Consider the following 16,916-nt stretch of genomic DNA (forward strand, 5'->3'; position numbering starts at 1 on the left):
CACTGTAGAACTGAACTGTATGTTTACAAAACAGATTAGAGTATATTCATTATTAAACACTGGATCTGTCAGGCTGCTCTTATGATACTGAACAAGTATTTCATCTTCAGACTATGATTTTCTTATGTAGATTATTGCAGCATCTGGGTGGCAAGTATCGGGTTCCGTGTGTGCCTCACACAAGAGAACAAGTCTATTTTGCAGCTACTCTTTCCATGTGTCTCTGTAAAGCAGTATGAAATACTTCCACAGCAAAGTCGACGTCCTTTTTAGTAATGCACATAGGAGGTTTAATTCTAAATGTCTGAGAAGAGAAAAAATAACCTTTAAAATTGTATGGAAAGCATACATTTTCTAGCAGCCCATCTAGGTTATCTCACTTTCTGCCCCAAAACTCTAACCAAAAGTGTGAAAAATAATATTACAGGAGAACAGTAGAGCAGGGACTGAGGCTTCTGATAAACGCACTCTTGAAGCCAGGCAGTTTTGGACTTATCTGCATCCCACTCCCCGCTCCACTCCTACGACAAAGCAACTGCCCCCAAAAGAGACCTGACTAGAGTGGGTCATGTTTGCAGCTCTGTTATTCCAGATAGAGCTGGTACAGAACCTTAGATAGGTTTGTACTCAGAAAGGCATCTTCCTTTATGGCAGCTTTGCCACAGGGAAAAGTAATATCTATTGAGAGTGGTAACCTCTTGCATTGTGCCTGCTGATTTGCTGTTATATTATAGGCTTTTTTTTTTTAAGGCTTCTAAGAGAATGTATTATGAAAAAATCACTAAATGCTAAGTATCAGTTAGGGTACCATTGCCTGAATGCATGGTGATCAAGAAGTGATATATGCACAGTTTAACTTGTCAAGAAATTAGGTTCTTAAATCCAAATGATTGATCTATATTATAATGTTTCCAAGAGTATTTAACTTCCATAAGAATCTTAGACTTTCAGCTTAATTTTTTTCTGTCATATCACAGGACTTTATGCAGCAAGAGTGGAATAATGGTCCTTTGCTACAGCTCCAACTGAAATGACCACTCACAAATAGACAGCAGTCTCCTGGGACAGAATCAAATTTTACTATACTCTGAGCTGCAGCCTGTTACCCATGTTCTGGTCTGTGACTTGTGGGAGAACTGATGAGGTGACAGATGTGGCATCCTATTTATTTTAGCCATCCTTCATCTGTAGCATGCAGAAGCTGCTTCCTCTATGTCAGGGGGCTTTGCTGACCTGACCAGCCAGCAGGCAATTCTTCGTTGTTAACTCACGTGCTGTAAGAAGCTGGTGACACAGTGCTCTGGACACAGCATGGTACATCTTCAATTGGTGTGGGCTGATGGCTATTCACATGCAATTCTTACTGCTCCATTGCTGAACTTCCAATTGATGACCTTTTTTTTTTTTTTTAATTACCATCCAGGTCAAATGTTACCAGCTCTCCAGAATGAAAAAAACTAGCAAAATTAGACTTGTTCTATGCTGACAGGCCAGGTGATAACCTGAACAGCAACAAAGACTTATCAGACCCGAATATTGCCCTTCTCTTCTAATTTACACACAGTACAGTACATTTCTTTTCTAGGGGAGGTTGTCCCCAGAAAGGGAAAACTAAGCTTAGTGCTAGTTCAGCATGCTTGAAAAGAAACAAACAGCTCCCGCACAATTTGTAAATTAAGCAAAATTAAACAAAGCTAGTTCCTAAGAGTATAGGTTTTCTAGTTTATTTTCTAAACTAAAGTTAATTTAGCTTGAGGGAAATGGGATGTAGTTCTTAAGGAGAGAAAATAAGCTTTACGTATAACCAGAGGTTCAGTACCTGACTGTAGAGTCCTCCTCGGCCAATCAGAACCCCCATGTCTTTACAGTCCTCCCAGATCTGACTGATTTCCTCAGCTGGAAGAGGGCGGCGACTATCCTAAAGAATGTGAACATTAAACTTCACACAGATATTCTAAATTAGTTCTATGAAAAAGATGTATATTCCTGTCTCTCCAATAAATCCCAGCCTGATCTCTGGCTGAAAACATTAGCTGCCTAATTGATCTGCTTTCTAAGATGCATTTATGCAATTAAGGTACACAAGTCACTGTTTACTCAAAGCTTGTGAAATATTTGAAATGCTGGAATGTTCTGGCTCATTTTCAGCCAGAGCGATGTTTTCTCACTTCATTTCTTCTTTTTAATGGAAAATCTTCCTGTTATTTCAACAGAAATAAAATGTGATAAAACTTTCAATGGCACTGTAAACTGAAAGGAATAAAGTAAATCACTAACCTTATCTGTCACCATTTCTACTCCAATCATAAGTCCCTTGCCACGTACATCTCCAACAATCTCGAATTTATCCCGTAGTTTAGCCAACTCCAGTAGCATGTATGTTCCCACATCCTCACTGTTTTTTTGTAGACCATCTTCTTCAATAGCCTGGTTAAAATGAGGTACAATGACAGTGTTGCAGGAAAAGCTTCCAATACAGTTGTTTATTTCCCCATTTAGCTTGATGACACATTATGTTTATCTCACTTCCTAGCAGACTATGTCCCTTCACTACCTCGGTCCTTACATTTATCTTCTCTTACAATCCTCTAATGGCATCAGAGTCGAATGCAATAGTTTGATGTTGCTGTGGCATTTTTCATATTTTACTTATTCCATAGACATAATCCAGTAATTCACATGTAGTCATAACTGAAAAATACCTGATCAGCAGAATTATTTTCAAAATCCTACCAGAAATATTTTAATTCTTTCTCCAGTATCAGGAGAAGCATGTAATTTGACAAGACACACCTATGCATACTGGACAGCCTTTTAGGAAACAACTTGAGTGTCTTAATTAGATTTATCAACACCATGCTTTTTAATCACAATCTTTTTTTCTGTTCCTTAGTCTGCTCTCCTTAATGGAAGTTCTCACATGCAGGCAGCTACCAGCACTGACACAGTTATGAACTTAATATTTGCATTAAGAACATTCACATGAAAAAAAAAAAACCCAAAAAATACCATTACAGGAGTTAAAGTGGATGCTTCTTTTCTTTTCTTTTTTTTTTTTTTTTTTTTTTTTTTCTTTCAACTCCATTTTATTCTTCCTGGCTCTGACAATCTCCTTGGTCTTATTTCAGATCCAGACTCCACATTACTTCAGAGCCAAACAAACCCAAAACATGGGTTCAGGCTTTGTTATTTATAAACTGTTTTTTCAAAGTGTTTTTATTTATATGATCAGCCATCTTATAAAATATTAAAAAAAAAAAAAAACAAAACACTCAGGAAAGTAACATGAGTAGAAACAGTGTCTGCTGTAATAAAGTGAGATTAAAGGAAAAATGGTCTGTACATGATCAAGACAAATTAAAGACTGACCTACTGCCTACTGACTGATTTTATGCCAGATAATAGGTGAAATATGTTACAGATTTTTCTATTGTCTTTTTCATGAGGTTTTTGGTTTGTTGTTTTGTTTTGTTTTGTTTTTTTTTCTCAAAAGGAATTCTGACCTCAAATACTTTTAACTATCTGGTTGTTAAGGCTTCTTAGGTGTAAGGTAAAAGCTGTGGAGTTAAAACGATTCTGGTAAGCACGTGTGCCAGAGAATAAATTTGGGTTACCTGAGGATTTGCGTAATCAATGAAAGTTAGCTAAGTCTTTTGAGAAAGTGCTTTCCTACAATTTTATTAACAAAGTAAAGAACGAAAGTGGAACAAAGAAAGAAGATTCTGAAAACATAATTAGAGGGCTCATATTCATGCTTAAAGGGCTAAAAATTTTGCAATGGAACTAACCAGGAATTTATTTTTTCCTACACATAAGGCACATTGTCCAGGTATGCATAATACACACATATGTTTATGCATTTTATACAGTTATTTAAAAAGTTGCCCACATATAACTTTATCGTAAGGATGCATGTAAACATTTTTCACCTATCGCTACAAGAAAGAGTGTGGAATATATAAACTTATACAACATTTTGCCTACATCAAGAACTGCAGCTCCAACTACACAGGCCAAAGGGCTTCCTCCAAATGTATTAAAATGAAGGTTTTGAGCCAAGGAACTTGCAATCTCTATAAGAAAAAGAACAACATTGATAACTCTTACAGTTGTCTTATGTTTGGTAACAGTACTTATGTGCTTAAACTTAAAAGTTAAGTTTGCTGTGCTTCAACCCTAAGTTTACTGGAGACAATGCAAGCATTCTGTGCAAAATATGACCATTTCCCAAAACTATAGTGTCTGGCAGATGCTAAACCCAGACTTTTTTTAAAAATCATACTTCTAACATATGCTGTCAGGTGTCCCCTTAAACAGGCATTTACAAATTTTCTTCACTAGATTCATTTGTACATATCAAGTAGTTGGCTAACATGCTGCCTTACATACTCACAGTACATTGATTAGTAAAACGATTAATTTAATGAGGGCTTTCAGGATCTCTTACCAGCTCTACCAATGACTCATATGGTCATATAACTGCTTCAGTTATACAACTAACCCCATTTAAATAAAGCTTTGCACTTGGCAAAACGAGTGAGTAATGAGAATCCAATTCATTTGTCACAGGATAGACTGAGATGAAGGTTATTAATAAAGCTCAGCTGTTTGAACACACATTTCTCCAGTAAGTAATTATTGTATATTTTGTAATTGCTCTATTTTAATCCTTAGCAGAACAGAACACTTATACCTTTTGTTGTAACAACAGCTGCCATTGGAAAGCCATTACCAATTCCTTTTGCCAAAGTAACAATGTCAGGGACTACATCATGTGTTTGAAATCCCCAGAAATGGCTCCCTGTCCGTCCAAATCCTGTCTGTACCTTTCAAGAGAAAAATCCAGAGAAACTCCCATCACTTTCTCACATTTTACAATATCATTTCTTTTTCTTGTCTTTCTGTTGTTACTGATTGGCATTAAAATCCAACTACATCTGGAGTCAACTTGTATTAGGATCCTTATTCAGACAGCTTTACACAAAATACATTTATTGTAATGAGATTTTTCTTTCACATGTGAAAGAGATAACATGTCACCACATCTTAGGCATGGTGACACGCACAAAGAAGCTGCAGGTTCCATTTCAAAAGTGAGAGGAAATGCAGTTGCCTACCACATTTCAAAATTGCAACTCCATGATTGCTGATTTCTACTACTGCAATGCTTGAGGTATGTATCACCATCACTCTGAAGTGTTTGCTACTATTTCAGAACAGCTTTAGCTAAGCAAATTCTATTTATAAAATATATTGGGAGAGGTATAGCAATCAACTCCCTTCTAGAGTTTATGTATGCAACAACACTCATAAGAGCAACTGTTATTGTGACACACCTCACATCACAGCTGGCAACAGCTGGCATTTATGAACATATGGCATTTATTTGTGTAAATTTTGCTCCCAAAAGGAAAGGACTGAAGTCTGCTATGAACATTTCCTGTGTCTAAAATCAGAATGCCACACAGCAGAATAAAGACAGTAAAAACTGGGAGGCTCCGGTACCTGGAAAGATGCACTGTGTTAAACTTAAGCTACAAAATGTATAGCATTTCATTTAGATTATTTCCAGGCTTCCAGTTTCCATTCCTTGGATTCTTTTAAGACAACTTTCAGAGGTACCCTAGAAACTCTAGATATCTTATGTCAAAAAAACTCACTTCATCTGAAATACAAACGCCCCCTCTTTCCCGTACTAGCCGATAAGCTTCCTTCAAGAAACTTCTTGGGTACTGAACAGCTCCATTAACACCCTGCCAAGACAAAAAAGACAAGGTCTTTGGGAACAGACAAGGAAACTGGCGTTCCACTATGTGACTATCCTACCATGAAAAAACACCAGCAGCCCTCAGGTAATAGCAAGGCTGTTGTCTCAAGTTTTTGGCTTCAGCAGTGAAACTGCTTCAGAAAGTTCCTGCTCAAGTCACTCATTCCCATTCCACAGAGCAGTCTGCTGTTCCATTAGCTGTGCTGGTACAAATGTTTGTGAGGTCGTATTGTAAACTGGATTACTGCAAGACAGAATCGATTGAAGATAAACTGCCAAAACGAGTACCTTGAAAACCAACACACTGAGAAATCCAGACTGTCTTTGATGACAAAGTTAACCAGAGAATTAACATGTATGTTTAATCATGATTCTCTGTTTAATTTAGCTTCATGAGCAAAATTCTAGCTCCGTTGAAATCAGTGACAAAAGCTGAAATTTTAAGAAAGCACATCCATTCTTTCAAATACTTAAGGTGTTCACGGCATTAAAAAAATAATAAAAATCAGCAGAAGTGTGTGTTTACGATGGAGCTAAAGAATATCAGATTTGAGTGTTTCACACTATTTATGCTATCACAATTGAGAAATGGCAAACTACCTACTTGAATTGGTTCAGCAATAAATCCAGCTATTGTCTTTGGCACGGAAGTATTCAGAGTATCTTTGAACTGTTCAATGTACTGGTCGTTTGCATGACATACACCTGTTTACAGGGTAAACAGTTTAAAAGGAATTTACTTAAAATGACACAAGACTAGCTTCAAAACATGAAATTACACATCTAAACAACAAGTATTATCTGACTGCATAGTAAACCACCTCTAAAATACACAATAAAAGGCTAAACATTATAGGAGAGAGTCCCTTGTTTTCTCATAAACCATTTATACTCCAAGGGACGACAGTTCCAAAACAGCAAGGCAAAGCTGCCAGACAATAAGATGTTACACATTATACAGGTCAGTAAGCTGTAGGTTAGAGAAAGTGTTTGTGATTCACCTACATCAGCAGAAGGAAAAAGCAGACACTTTCTCAGGGGTTAATAAACATCCGCATAAGACATAAGGGATCGTTAGGTTAGTACAGGCATGAGGATTCTGGAGAATACAGCTTCGAATCAGTCTACACAAAATAAAGAACAGAGCAATTAGTATAGCTAATGCTCCCATTCATTAGGGAGGGCAAAGCTAAAAAGAAAACATTCTGTTATGTATGCATGTGAATTAAAATGCTAAAGAGTGCCTGTTGAAATAGTGGCAAAAAAAATACTGTAATTGCTGTTAACAGGAGAGCAGTAGAGGAGTTTTCACATTTTATGGCATGTTTTGCTTCATGTAAGACTTTTTGTCTATCACTGGCTTCAGGTGGTCCTTATTTATTATTTATTTAATAATTCATATTATTCCAAAACAAAAGCTGGAGAGCTGTCCAAACTTCAGAAACAGCAGAAAACACCAATCAACATTTCTGTTCTTCCAGGTGTGCCAAACTGAGTTCCACAGCTTCCAGAGTTGATCATGACAAGTGCTGGAAACAAAGACTGGGATTTTAAGAAGAAATCTGAGAATATGAGGTGTCACCTGCCCAAAATTTTTCTCAGTGGTAAGTATGTGCCTGAGGTTCTCCGCAATATTTTCTTTGATGGCCCTTGGAAATCCTAACCAGCAGTCTACCTTTCTTGAGGAGGTAAATATAACCTATTTCCACAGCCCTCTAGTATGCTCTAATCTAAAAGCCAAACACATTTTGTCATTGACCAACCTTCTGAACAGCTGCATTTTCGAACAGTTTGCACTGGAGAATCTCTACAATGGTTGCCTCCCCATGGACCACGAAAAACATCTGGTAACATTGTCTGTCAAGCATAAGAGAAATAGCTACAGATTTGACACCACCTTTCTAAGGGATGTTTTGATCATACTTAGGGATAACTAATGAAAAAAACCTAAAAAATGTCTGTTAGAGTCAAAGGGCATACCTAGTTCAAGAGACTTGCCTGAAGAACACTTATGGAATAATACTAAATGTAACCCTCAAGGAATACTAGAACAGAAAAAGAAGTTTTGGAAACAGCAAGTTTTGACTATTCCACCAATAGTTACTCAGTTGATGATTTCCTTTGTTTTGTTCTTTAAGTTAATCAGCAGTTTTGATTATCTAAGAGTAATAGCAACATTTTTAGAGTTGCCAGTAGCACATCAATAATCTGAGGTATGATAAAAAACTGCAAAATACAGGAAAGCAGGCAGATCTAGTAGAGTAAGTACAGGCTGGAAATTAGGAACTCCAGCCTTCTAAACCTGACTGCTGATGAATCAATGCATGACTTCAGGCAACTCATTTATTGAGCCAGGTTGGAAGCCTGATATAAAGCACCCTTCCTACACCCAGTGCTGTGGCTGAGCTGTCACCAGTACAGATCAGAGTTGCCAATAACAGTTTCTAGCAGACAGAAAGTCATTCCCATCGGCTCAAGGGCAGAGAGATAACATACTGCCATTCATTGTCAATGAATCTTCTTAACAGTATGTCTCGTGTCTTGTTAAAATGAGGGACTTAAGGATTTTTTTCATTCCAGGGGTGAGGTACTTCAGACCAGCTGAAAGCAGCTCTGCACAGATTTGCCAAAATAAACTTGAGAAAAGGGGTTCTGAGCATTGTTATTTTGCACCTTACATAGACTTCCATGCAAGCACGACTAAAGCACTGTAAGTCAAGACCACTCGTGTTATGGCTGTCCTCACTCAAATTAGCACAAGTAACTACACAGAGAAGGAACAGGGACTTCGTCTCTTGTGCTTACACAGCAGAAGCAGCTACACTGCAGTTTAGTTAGTAACCATAAAGCACTTTCGGGATAGAAAACATACTAATTGTTGAAATATTAAATAAACTGTTAGCTACACACTTTATTTAAAAAAAAAAAAAAAATAAAAATCTCACTGTTGAACAGCCAAAGCCATTGGCAACACCATGTTTATAAAGACCAATAGATGTCAGTCCCAGGGTGTAAGGGCTGCCTCCATGGTATGCTCCTCTGCGCAAACAAACAAAGCACATGAACATCATTCATTTCCAAAAGGAGACTATAGCAATATTAGTTCCAAGAAGCGATGCATCTGAGCTACAAATTATTGAGAAAAATGTGCATTATTACAGTCAAAACGATTCCTACTGCCATTGTTTGCTCTGGTTTTGGAGACCCATGACTGCCCATCTGCATTGGTTTCTTGAAATTTCAAATGTTAAAACTGTGAGGTAATATTTGCAAGGACAAGAGAACAATGATTGGAACCAACAGCAATTCAGACAGTGCCCCGCGAAGTTCTGCTGTAGCACCTGAGCCCTACAGAGCAAACATCTCTGTTCTTTGAATCTTGGGAACTGCTGCTCTCTCCAACAGATGCTGCCAATCATTAAACTACATGGTGGTTTGCTGCCAGTTTTATACACAAATCAAAAGTTCATTAATGAGAACATACAAGCTAGGTGGGTACCCAATGTTCTGCTGAGCAGAATAACAGAATACAGCTCTTCACAGCAAGGCCGGCCTTTTATTCTAATATTTGAGGCTGCCTGGGATGCACAGTACAGAGAAGTGCTTACGCTGGTGCTTACATGGCACTCACCCTTGCACCACCTCTGTTGTTAAGCCAGAAGAGCTATTTGTCTACCTGTGCAGTGAACTATGGTTCAGGGATCTGGCAGAAAAATAAGGCAGCAAATCAAACAAAACAAAAAATCCTTCTGCCAGGTTAGCCTTCAGACAATGCAGCTTGCTGCTGTGGTCCACTGCACTGCTTTTCCAGAGGCACCTTTGTACCCTCACAAAGTGGGGCACTGCAGGAGTGGAACAAAGGAAGAAAGTAGCTATTGCCAAGGCCTGCTCTGGCCCTGAATGAAGATCCACCAAAGCACACCTTGAACACAGAGACTAGACCCTTTTCTAAGTAACAAAAGCAAAAATTGCAGGTTGTATGCAACCTAGTCCTAATATACTGTATCAAATCTTCAACTCCTGTTTTACTCCTGTCAAATAAAATAATTTTTACAGCGTTCTCCTGAGCAGACCTTGGGTTAAAGAGTTCTCTATTATTTCCTGGTTTAGACACACAGAGACTGATCACACACACAAATGAGTTTTGTGAAGATCTATCATCATTACCTGAAAGAGACGATGTCGAAGTTACGAGTATATAGTCTTGCCATGAACATAGCCAAATCATTGGCTTCTGACCCACTGTTGGTTAGATAAACCACCTATGGGAGGATGCTTAGGATCAGTACAGCACACAACTACCACCGTCTTGTTCAGCATCAGACCACGTCACTTAACAACATTAGGAGCTATATAACCTATCACTACCACAAGGTGACTTCACTGCAATAAACTTAATGTTGCCCATACACTACAGATGAGAACTAAAATCAAGCTGATCTACTTAGAGTGAATACAGAAAATCTTTAAGAGTTGGAGTCTTCAGGTTTTCCTTAGATGGAACAGTGATTCAAAGAAAAATGAAAGTGTCTGGGTCAAACTAAGCATGACTGACTGAATAGAGATAACCTTCCTACAGGTAAAACGGCTGTAGGGTGTCCCCACATGTTACAACATACATAGCCACACATACATTTGTCACACAACTGTGGAACAAAAGAGGTAAGCAGAGCTTGCTTATTGGGAGCAAATGAGAATTAAGGCGATATCCTGAATACAAGTGCTGAGATCTGAAAACGGCTCAAATTCTAAAGTCACTGCTTTTAAAGCTAATTTTCAGAAGTAACTGAGATTCTCCACTGCTTAAACTATGCAGATGCTTTACATTTTTAAATTTTTTTTTATCTCTCCTTCCATTTTTAAGATTGCGATAGCTTCACACTCTCCTGCTAATCCAGTGTCATTTTATGACCAGTTTATTTTACCTGAAAGCAAATACAATAATTTTCTTACTGTTTCTAGGCATGTGAAAAGCAACATTTCTGTGGTTTATTTATTTAAATGTTAGTAAACCTCCCTACACAAAGTACTGTCAATTACTTTTCACTGCTAATTTTCAGATCAAGCAAATTAAGGCTGGGTACATATAAGAATAGTTAACATCATCTGAGTTCCTTCAGTAATATTTAAGATGGCAATGCCCATTCACAGTGGCAACTGGAGGGAGAGAACAAACAGAACAGAAGCTTGGGATGTTATACATCTCTACCTCTGGGTCTAAAGAGAAGGCATTGAGGGTCATCACGCTCTCTTTATCTGACGGTCTACAATCCATATGCAGGTTTTCCCTCCCCAGATATCATGGCTCATTTAATAATTTTTTTTATATTAAATGTTTCTTAGGAACAGACACCCCTTTCACCAGCCCCTGCTCCTGACAGATGCAAAGTACCTTAAGTGGCTCTGGAAGAAGAGAAGTTAGTTTTTCAGCATACTCTTGGATTGATGGGTGCATGTAGATATTAGTGGTATGCCACAGGCGAGCAAGCTGTTTCTGGGTAGCCATAGTTACCTTCCTGCATGTAGCACAAGGAGAGACAAAGGAATTCAGTTCAATGCAGACGTGCACACGTACATCCACACACCTACCTGTCATTAATTCTGAAAATGCAGACACCGAGCCATTTGCCAAAGGGATGAACAAATAAGACAAAATTAATGAATTATGCAAAATGTAGTGGAAATTGACCTTAATATAAGACATACATGACATTTACTGAATTATATTCTGGTTTTAGGCTCACAGTGCCACAGACTAACAAAGAACAAAACCTACATAGGTATCTCTTCCTGTATTTTATACGATAAATCAAACAGTAACAAACTTACGGGTGACAGTGACCAACACTGACAGTGACAATTCCAGCAAAGAGATCAAGGTATCTTTGTCCTTCATAATCAAACAACCACTGCATATGTCCTTGATGCAGCAACAATGGCTTCTTGTAATACATTCGCAGTGAAGGAGAAATATTTTGTTCACGAATCTTCCACATATGTTCATACGGATAGGACTGAATGGAATAAAAAGGTCAGCATGCTTATACTCTCTAATGATCCAGACTAATGAAGCTGTAGTGGATCACATAGATTACACAGCTGTCTAGAGTGGTTTTTTACAGAACGAAGATTTTAACAAATTCTGGCACAGAGGGTTCTACAAACCTCTGAAACTTAGCTTTTGACATGACTGCTGCTCTGCACTTACTACTTCCTTAAAGTTTTTGAAATCAACAATTTAGCCATAAGTTACAGAATTGTCACACAGGTACACCTACAGTTTATATCCTCATTGCAACATAACTGTCTTCTGCCCAAATTAGCAAATTTTATAATCATATTTAACACACTATTAATAGCAGATGAGCCTGTCACTCAGATGTAGTAGTGTAGTCTTACTTAAATTCAGTGTAATACATAGGACTTACTTCGTATTTTTCAGGTACAAAATCACAAGGAGGCATTTTTGCTTGTGTGGAGACAGAACTTTTCCATTTCTGCTGCCTAAAGGCAACTGCAAAATAGAGAATTATCAAACACTTTGATAAGTGCACATCTGAGTTTCTCAATACGCTTTGTCAGAGAATACACAAACTACAGTCAAAGCAAGTTTTAGATGCTTTTTTTCCTTGTCTGAGAGATTTTATTGGGGGAAAAAATAAGTAGGTAACATCTTTGTAAAGGCAAAATGTATATAGATATATATGTATATGTGAGCCAGGAGCCCAGGGTCACCAGAGCACAGGCGGTACTCTCAGGGACCAGGGTGCAGTCCCAATGGACGTAAACAAGGTGGGCAAAGCAGGGCCCACTAAGAGTGCCCCACATAAGTGGAGGAGATGAATCAGGTCCAGGGTTCACCCATGGAGTACAGTCAGGAGCAGCAGCAGATGGGGCCAGAGACAGGGCTGGAGACAAGGCTACAACAGAGGTCCAAGGTCCATCCAGGAGACGGGGCCATAGGCCAGACTGGTGGCACAGCTATACTCCTGTCACAGCTGAGGCAGGGACTGAAATCTCAGGGCTGGGCTGAAATAGGGGTTCCGGGCCGTGGGCACAAGCAGAGGCCCCAGGTGAAGCTGCTCAGGGCAGACAAGGTGTGCCCAGGGCCCCGATAACTCTCACTGCCGTCTTCCGTCCTCTTTCTGAAATCCTGTAAGCATCACACTGTCATGCCTTTCATTTAACTGGAAGTGTAATTAAGCAGGTATCAGAAAAAGTTACCATTTAAATACATTCTCTTTCTGCATCCCTAATGTTATCTGCTGAGAACTACATTATTTATTTTTAAATGTCTGAAGATTTTAACAATTTCTAAAACACATTAAAACGTAAACGAAGACTAAAGCTTCCTGAAAAAAATTACATACACTATCACTTCCCTTACAACCCACTTACAGCACTCATGAATTAACAATCACCAACAAGAGCGCAGTCCCAAAAATATTAATTAAAATCCGTGCGTTGGAGAAGTTCTGCCTTTTGGATGTCTTTCAAAGGGATCTACAGCTATGTACAGCTACGCCCAAACTGCTCCCCGCCCCCCCCCCCCCCCCGCCATGTACAAACATGGTGCTGCAACCCAAAATCCCCGCGAGGGCGGCCTGTCGGGGAGACACGCTGAGCCCCCCCAAGGCCTCCCCGGTCCGACCCGGCCAGCCCAGGCCTGAGGGAGCTCTGGGCTCCGCGCAGAGGAGCTGCCCCAGCAGACCTCGGCGGGCCGAGCCTCCACCGCGGCAAGAGACATCTCAGCGCCTCACGGCCCCGCACAGCGCCCGACTGGACAACCGCGGCTGCCCCATCCCGCCGGGCTTCGGACAGCCGCTCCGCCCGCCTCCGGTACAGCCGAGCCGCCTCCCTTGACCGCCCCGCTCCCTTACCACTGCCAAACCGGCGGCTACCCCCACACAGCAGCCAGCCGAACCCCCGCGCCATATTCGGCCGCTACCGGGGCAGCACCGGGCGGAGGCGGTGCGACCCCGCCCTTCGCCCCGCCCCCCGCCGGGCCCGCCCGCACGTGCCGGCGGGAGCGGCCGTTACCGCGGGCCGTTACTTCCAACGGCGGCGAGTCGGCATTGCCGTTATCCCCGGGCCGGCAGCGGGATATTGGCGGCGTCCAGTTCTTCCTCAGCAAAGAGTACCAGCACAGCCCCCTGCAAGGGTCCCTGTGCCACCGCTCAGAGAGACCCGGACAGCCTGGAGAGTTGGGTGGAGAGGAACCTAATGAAGTTCAACAAAGGCAGTTGGGCGGGAATGTCAACCTGCTGGAGGGTAGGAAGGCTCTACAGAGGACCTGGACAGGCTGGATCAGTGGGCCAAGGCCAATGGTGTGAGGTTCAACAGGGCCAACTAATGGGTCCTGCCCTTGGGTCACAACAACCCCATGCAACACTACAGGCTTGGGGAAGAGTGGCTGGAAAGCTGCCTGGTGGAAAAGGACCTGGGGGTGTTGGTCAACTGCCAGCTGAATATGAGCCAACAGTGTGCCCAGGTGGCCAAGAAGGCCAACAGCATTGTGGCCTGTATCAGGAATAGTATGGCCAGCAGGACTAGGGAAGTGATCATTCCCCTGTACTTGGCACTGGTGAGGCCCCACCTCAAATACTGTGTTCAGTTTTGGACCCCTCACTACAACAAAGAACTTGAGGTGCTGGAGTGTGTCCAGAGAAGGGCAATGAAGCTGGTGCGGGGCCTGGAGGACAAATCTTATGAGGAGCAGCTGAAGGAACCGGGGTTGTTTATCCTGGAGAAAAGGAGGCTGAGGGGAGATCTTGCTGCTTTCTACAACTACCTGAAAGGAGGTTGTAGGGAGGTGGGGGTCAGTCTCTTCTCCCAAGTAACAAGTGATAGGACAAGAGTAGCCTAAAGTGCAACTAAAAAGTTGCACCAGGGGAGGTTTAGGGTGGATATTAGGAGAAATTTCTTGACCGAATGGGTTATCAAATGTTGGAACAGGCTGCGCAGGGAAGTGGTGGAGTCACCATCCCTGGAGGTGTTTAAAAAACATGTAGATGCAGTGCTTAGGGACATGGTTCAGTGATGGGCTTGGCAGAGTTAGGTTCATGGTTGAACTCTGTGATCTTAAAGGTTCCTTCCGACCTAGATGATTCTATGATTCCATGATTCTAAGTGTAGGGTCCTGCACTTAGGGAGGAATAACCTCATGTACCAGTACAGGTTAGGGGCTGACCTGCTGGAAAGCGGTTCTACAGAGAGGAAACTGGGAGTCCTGGTGGACAGCAAGTTGACCATGATCCAGCAATCATAGAATCATAGAATCACAGAATGGTTTAGGTTGGAAGGGACCTTGAAGATCATCTAGTTCCAACCCCCCTGCCATAGGCAGGTACACTTCCCACTAGACGAGGCAATGTGCCCTTGTGGCCAAGAAGGGGTGCATTAAAAAAGTGTGGCCAGCAGATTGAGGGAGGTCATCCTCCTCCTCTATTCTGCCCTGGGGAGGCCACATCTGGAGTACTGTGTCCAGTTCTGGGCTCCCCACTTCAAGAAAGACAAGGAACTAGTGGAGAGAGTCCAGTGGAGCGCTACGAAGATGATCAGGGGACAGGAGCAAAGGAAAGGCTGAGTGACCTGAAGAAGAGATGACTGAGAGGGGATCTCATCAATGCTTATAAATATCTAAAGGGCAGGTGTCAAGAGGATGGGCTCAGATTCTTTTCAGTGGTGCCCAGCAACAGGACAAGGAGCAATGGGCACAAACTGGAACACAGGAAATTCCCTCTGAACATGAGGAAAAACTTCTTTACTTTGAGGGTGACAGAACGCTGACAGAACAGGCTGCCCAAAGAGGTGGTGGAGTCTGTGACTCTGGAGACATTCAAAACCTGCCTGGACACCACCCTCTCCAGCCTGTTCTAGGTAAACCTGCTTTGGCAGGGGGGTTGGACTAGACAATCTCCAAAGGTCCCTTCCAACCCCCACCATTCTGTGATTCTGTGTAAAAACCGGAAGCTCTCTGTTGCGTTCCTCCATTACCTTCCAGTGCTTCGCAATACTAAAAGAAATCCAATTTGTGATTGTGTTCCCTGGAATGGTAATTGACGTACACTGTAACTAGACACAATTGTCAGTGAAAGGTGTTTCACAATGATTTGGTGACCCTGGCTGCTCCTAAGGCAGAAGGCTGACTACTAACTTTGCCTATCCTGAGGTGCAGCCCCACTTTTTCAGGAAAACTGCCTGATCTTGCTGCAATGGGTCAGAAATCTGTGCTTTCTACTAACCAGGGCAGTGCTCACATACCTTAGTTATGTCTAAAGAAAAAAGTTAAAAGTTTATCAAGTAGTTTTGTTTGGGACTCTTTTGAGGCATCAAGGAATGTTCCTAACCTTGAATAGGATGTGAAATGAAATGATGTGTATTAATGTGTTCCTTTGCAGTTGCTGACTTAGACTGAGATAGCGAAAATTGTAACTTCTGGACCAAATTCGAGCTATGAGCATATCCCAAACTAACTTTGGGTAATTATAATGCTAAAATACACACCCCTTTGTGAATAATGAGCATGCTAATCAGGAATGAATTTTTCTTATTATAGATTATGTACTAGAATTGAAGAAAGATAGAATTTGTGAATTTTATTCAAGAACTTTTATTAATTGAAATGTGAACACCATTGCAAAGAGATTTTACATTGACAAAAGATTGAAAAGTCCATCAGAAAGCTACAGACTTCAGAACAATATTGATCTTAAAGTGAAATCACTAACAGATTTTATTAAAGCCAGCATTTTTAAGAACTTAAAAAATATAAAGCATTTTCCTTCAGATACACTTAGAAACAATGAATTCCTGAGCAACTATTTTTATACCAGTATTCTCCAACCAATATAGATACTGCATATGAAATCTACTTTCTATAATTTCTTAAATTTTAGAAATTTACAAAAATTTGGATCTGGTTCATAGAATAATTGTGCTTCAAGTCATTCTGTTGCTACAGTAATGACACTACAATAACTTGGATGTTCCAGACTGCATACAAATTCTGAAGTTGTAATGGAAAAAACGCCTAGCTTGTATTGCAAGGCTAGCAATGAAACGGTTTATGCTGCAAATGGAAATAAGTTTGCTTTAAATATTGGATGGTCTCTTTCTCTGCTGGAAAGTATACTGTTTATTCTGTATA

The 16,916-nt window shown here is 40.8% G+C and overlaps 1 protein-coding gene across 1 annotated transcript; it reads right to left on the bottom strand.

The window, feature by feature from the left end:
- Nucleotides 1-96: 96 nt before the first annotated feature.
- On the bottom strand, nucleotides 97-13,702 carry AGXT2 (alanine--glyoxylate aminotransferase 2; the record flags this gene model as incomplete). Its single annotated transcript, XM_082497514.1, has 14 exons — nucleotides 97-304; nucleotides 1,820-1,918; nucleotides 2,278-2,427; nucleotides 3,985-4,073; nucleotides 4,694-4,826; nucleotides 5,661-5,753; nucleotides 6,372-6,472; nucleotides 7,531-7,624; nucleotides 8,713-8,806; nucleotides 9,935-10,029; nucleotides 11,160-11,283; nucleotides 11,597-11,781; nucleotides 12,196-12,281; nucleotides 13,648-13,702. 14 exons carry the CDS (start codon nucleotides 13,700-13,702, stop codon nucleotides 194-196), a joined length of 1,509 nt encoding a protein of 502 aa, XP_082353640.1. The 3' UTR covers nucleotides 97-193.
- Between the last annotated feature and the right edge of the window lie 3,214 nt (nucleotides 13,703-16,916).

The sequence above is a fragment of the Vanellus vanellus genome, assembly GCF_965231255.1.
Source record: "Vanellus vanellus genome assembly, chromosome: Z".
In the NCBI taxonomy this organism is placed as follows: Eukaryota; Metazoa; Chordata; class Aves; order Charadriiformes; family Charadriidae; genus Vanellus; species Vanellus vanellus.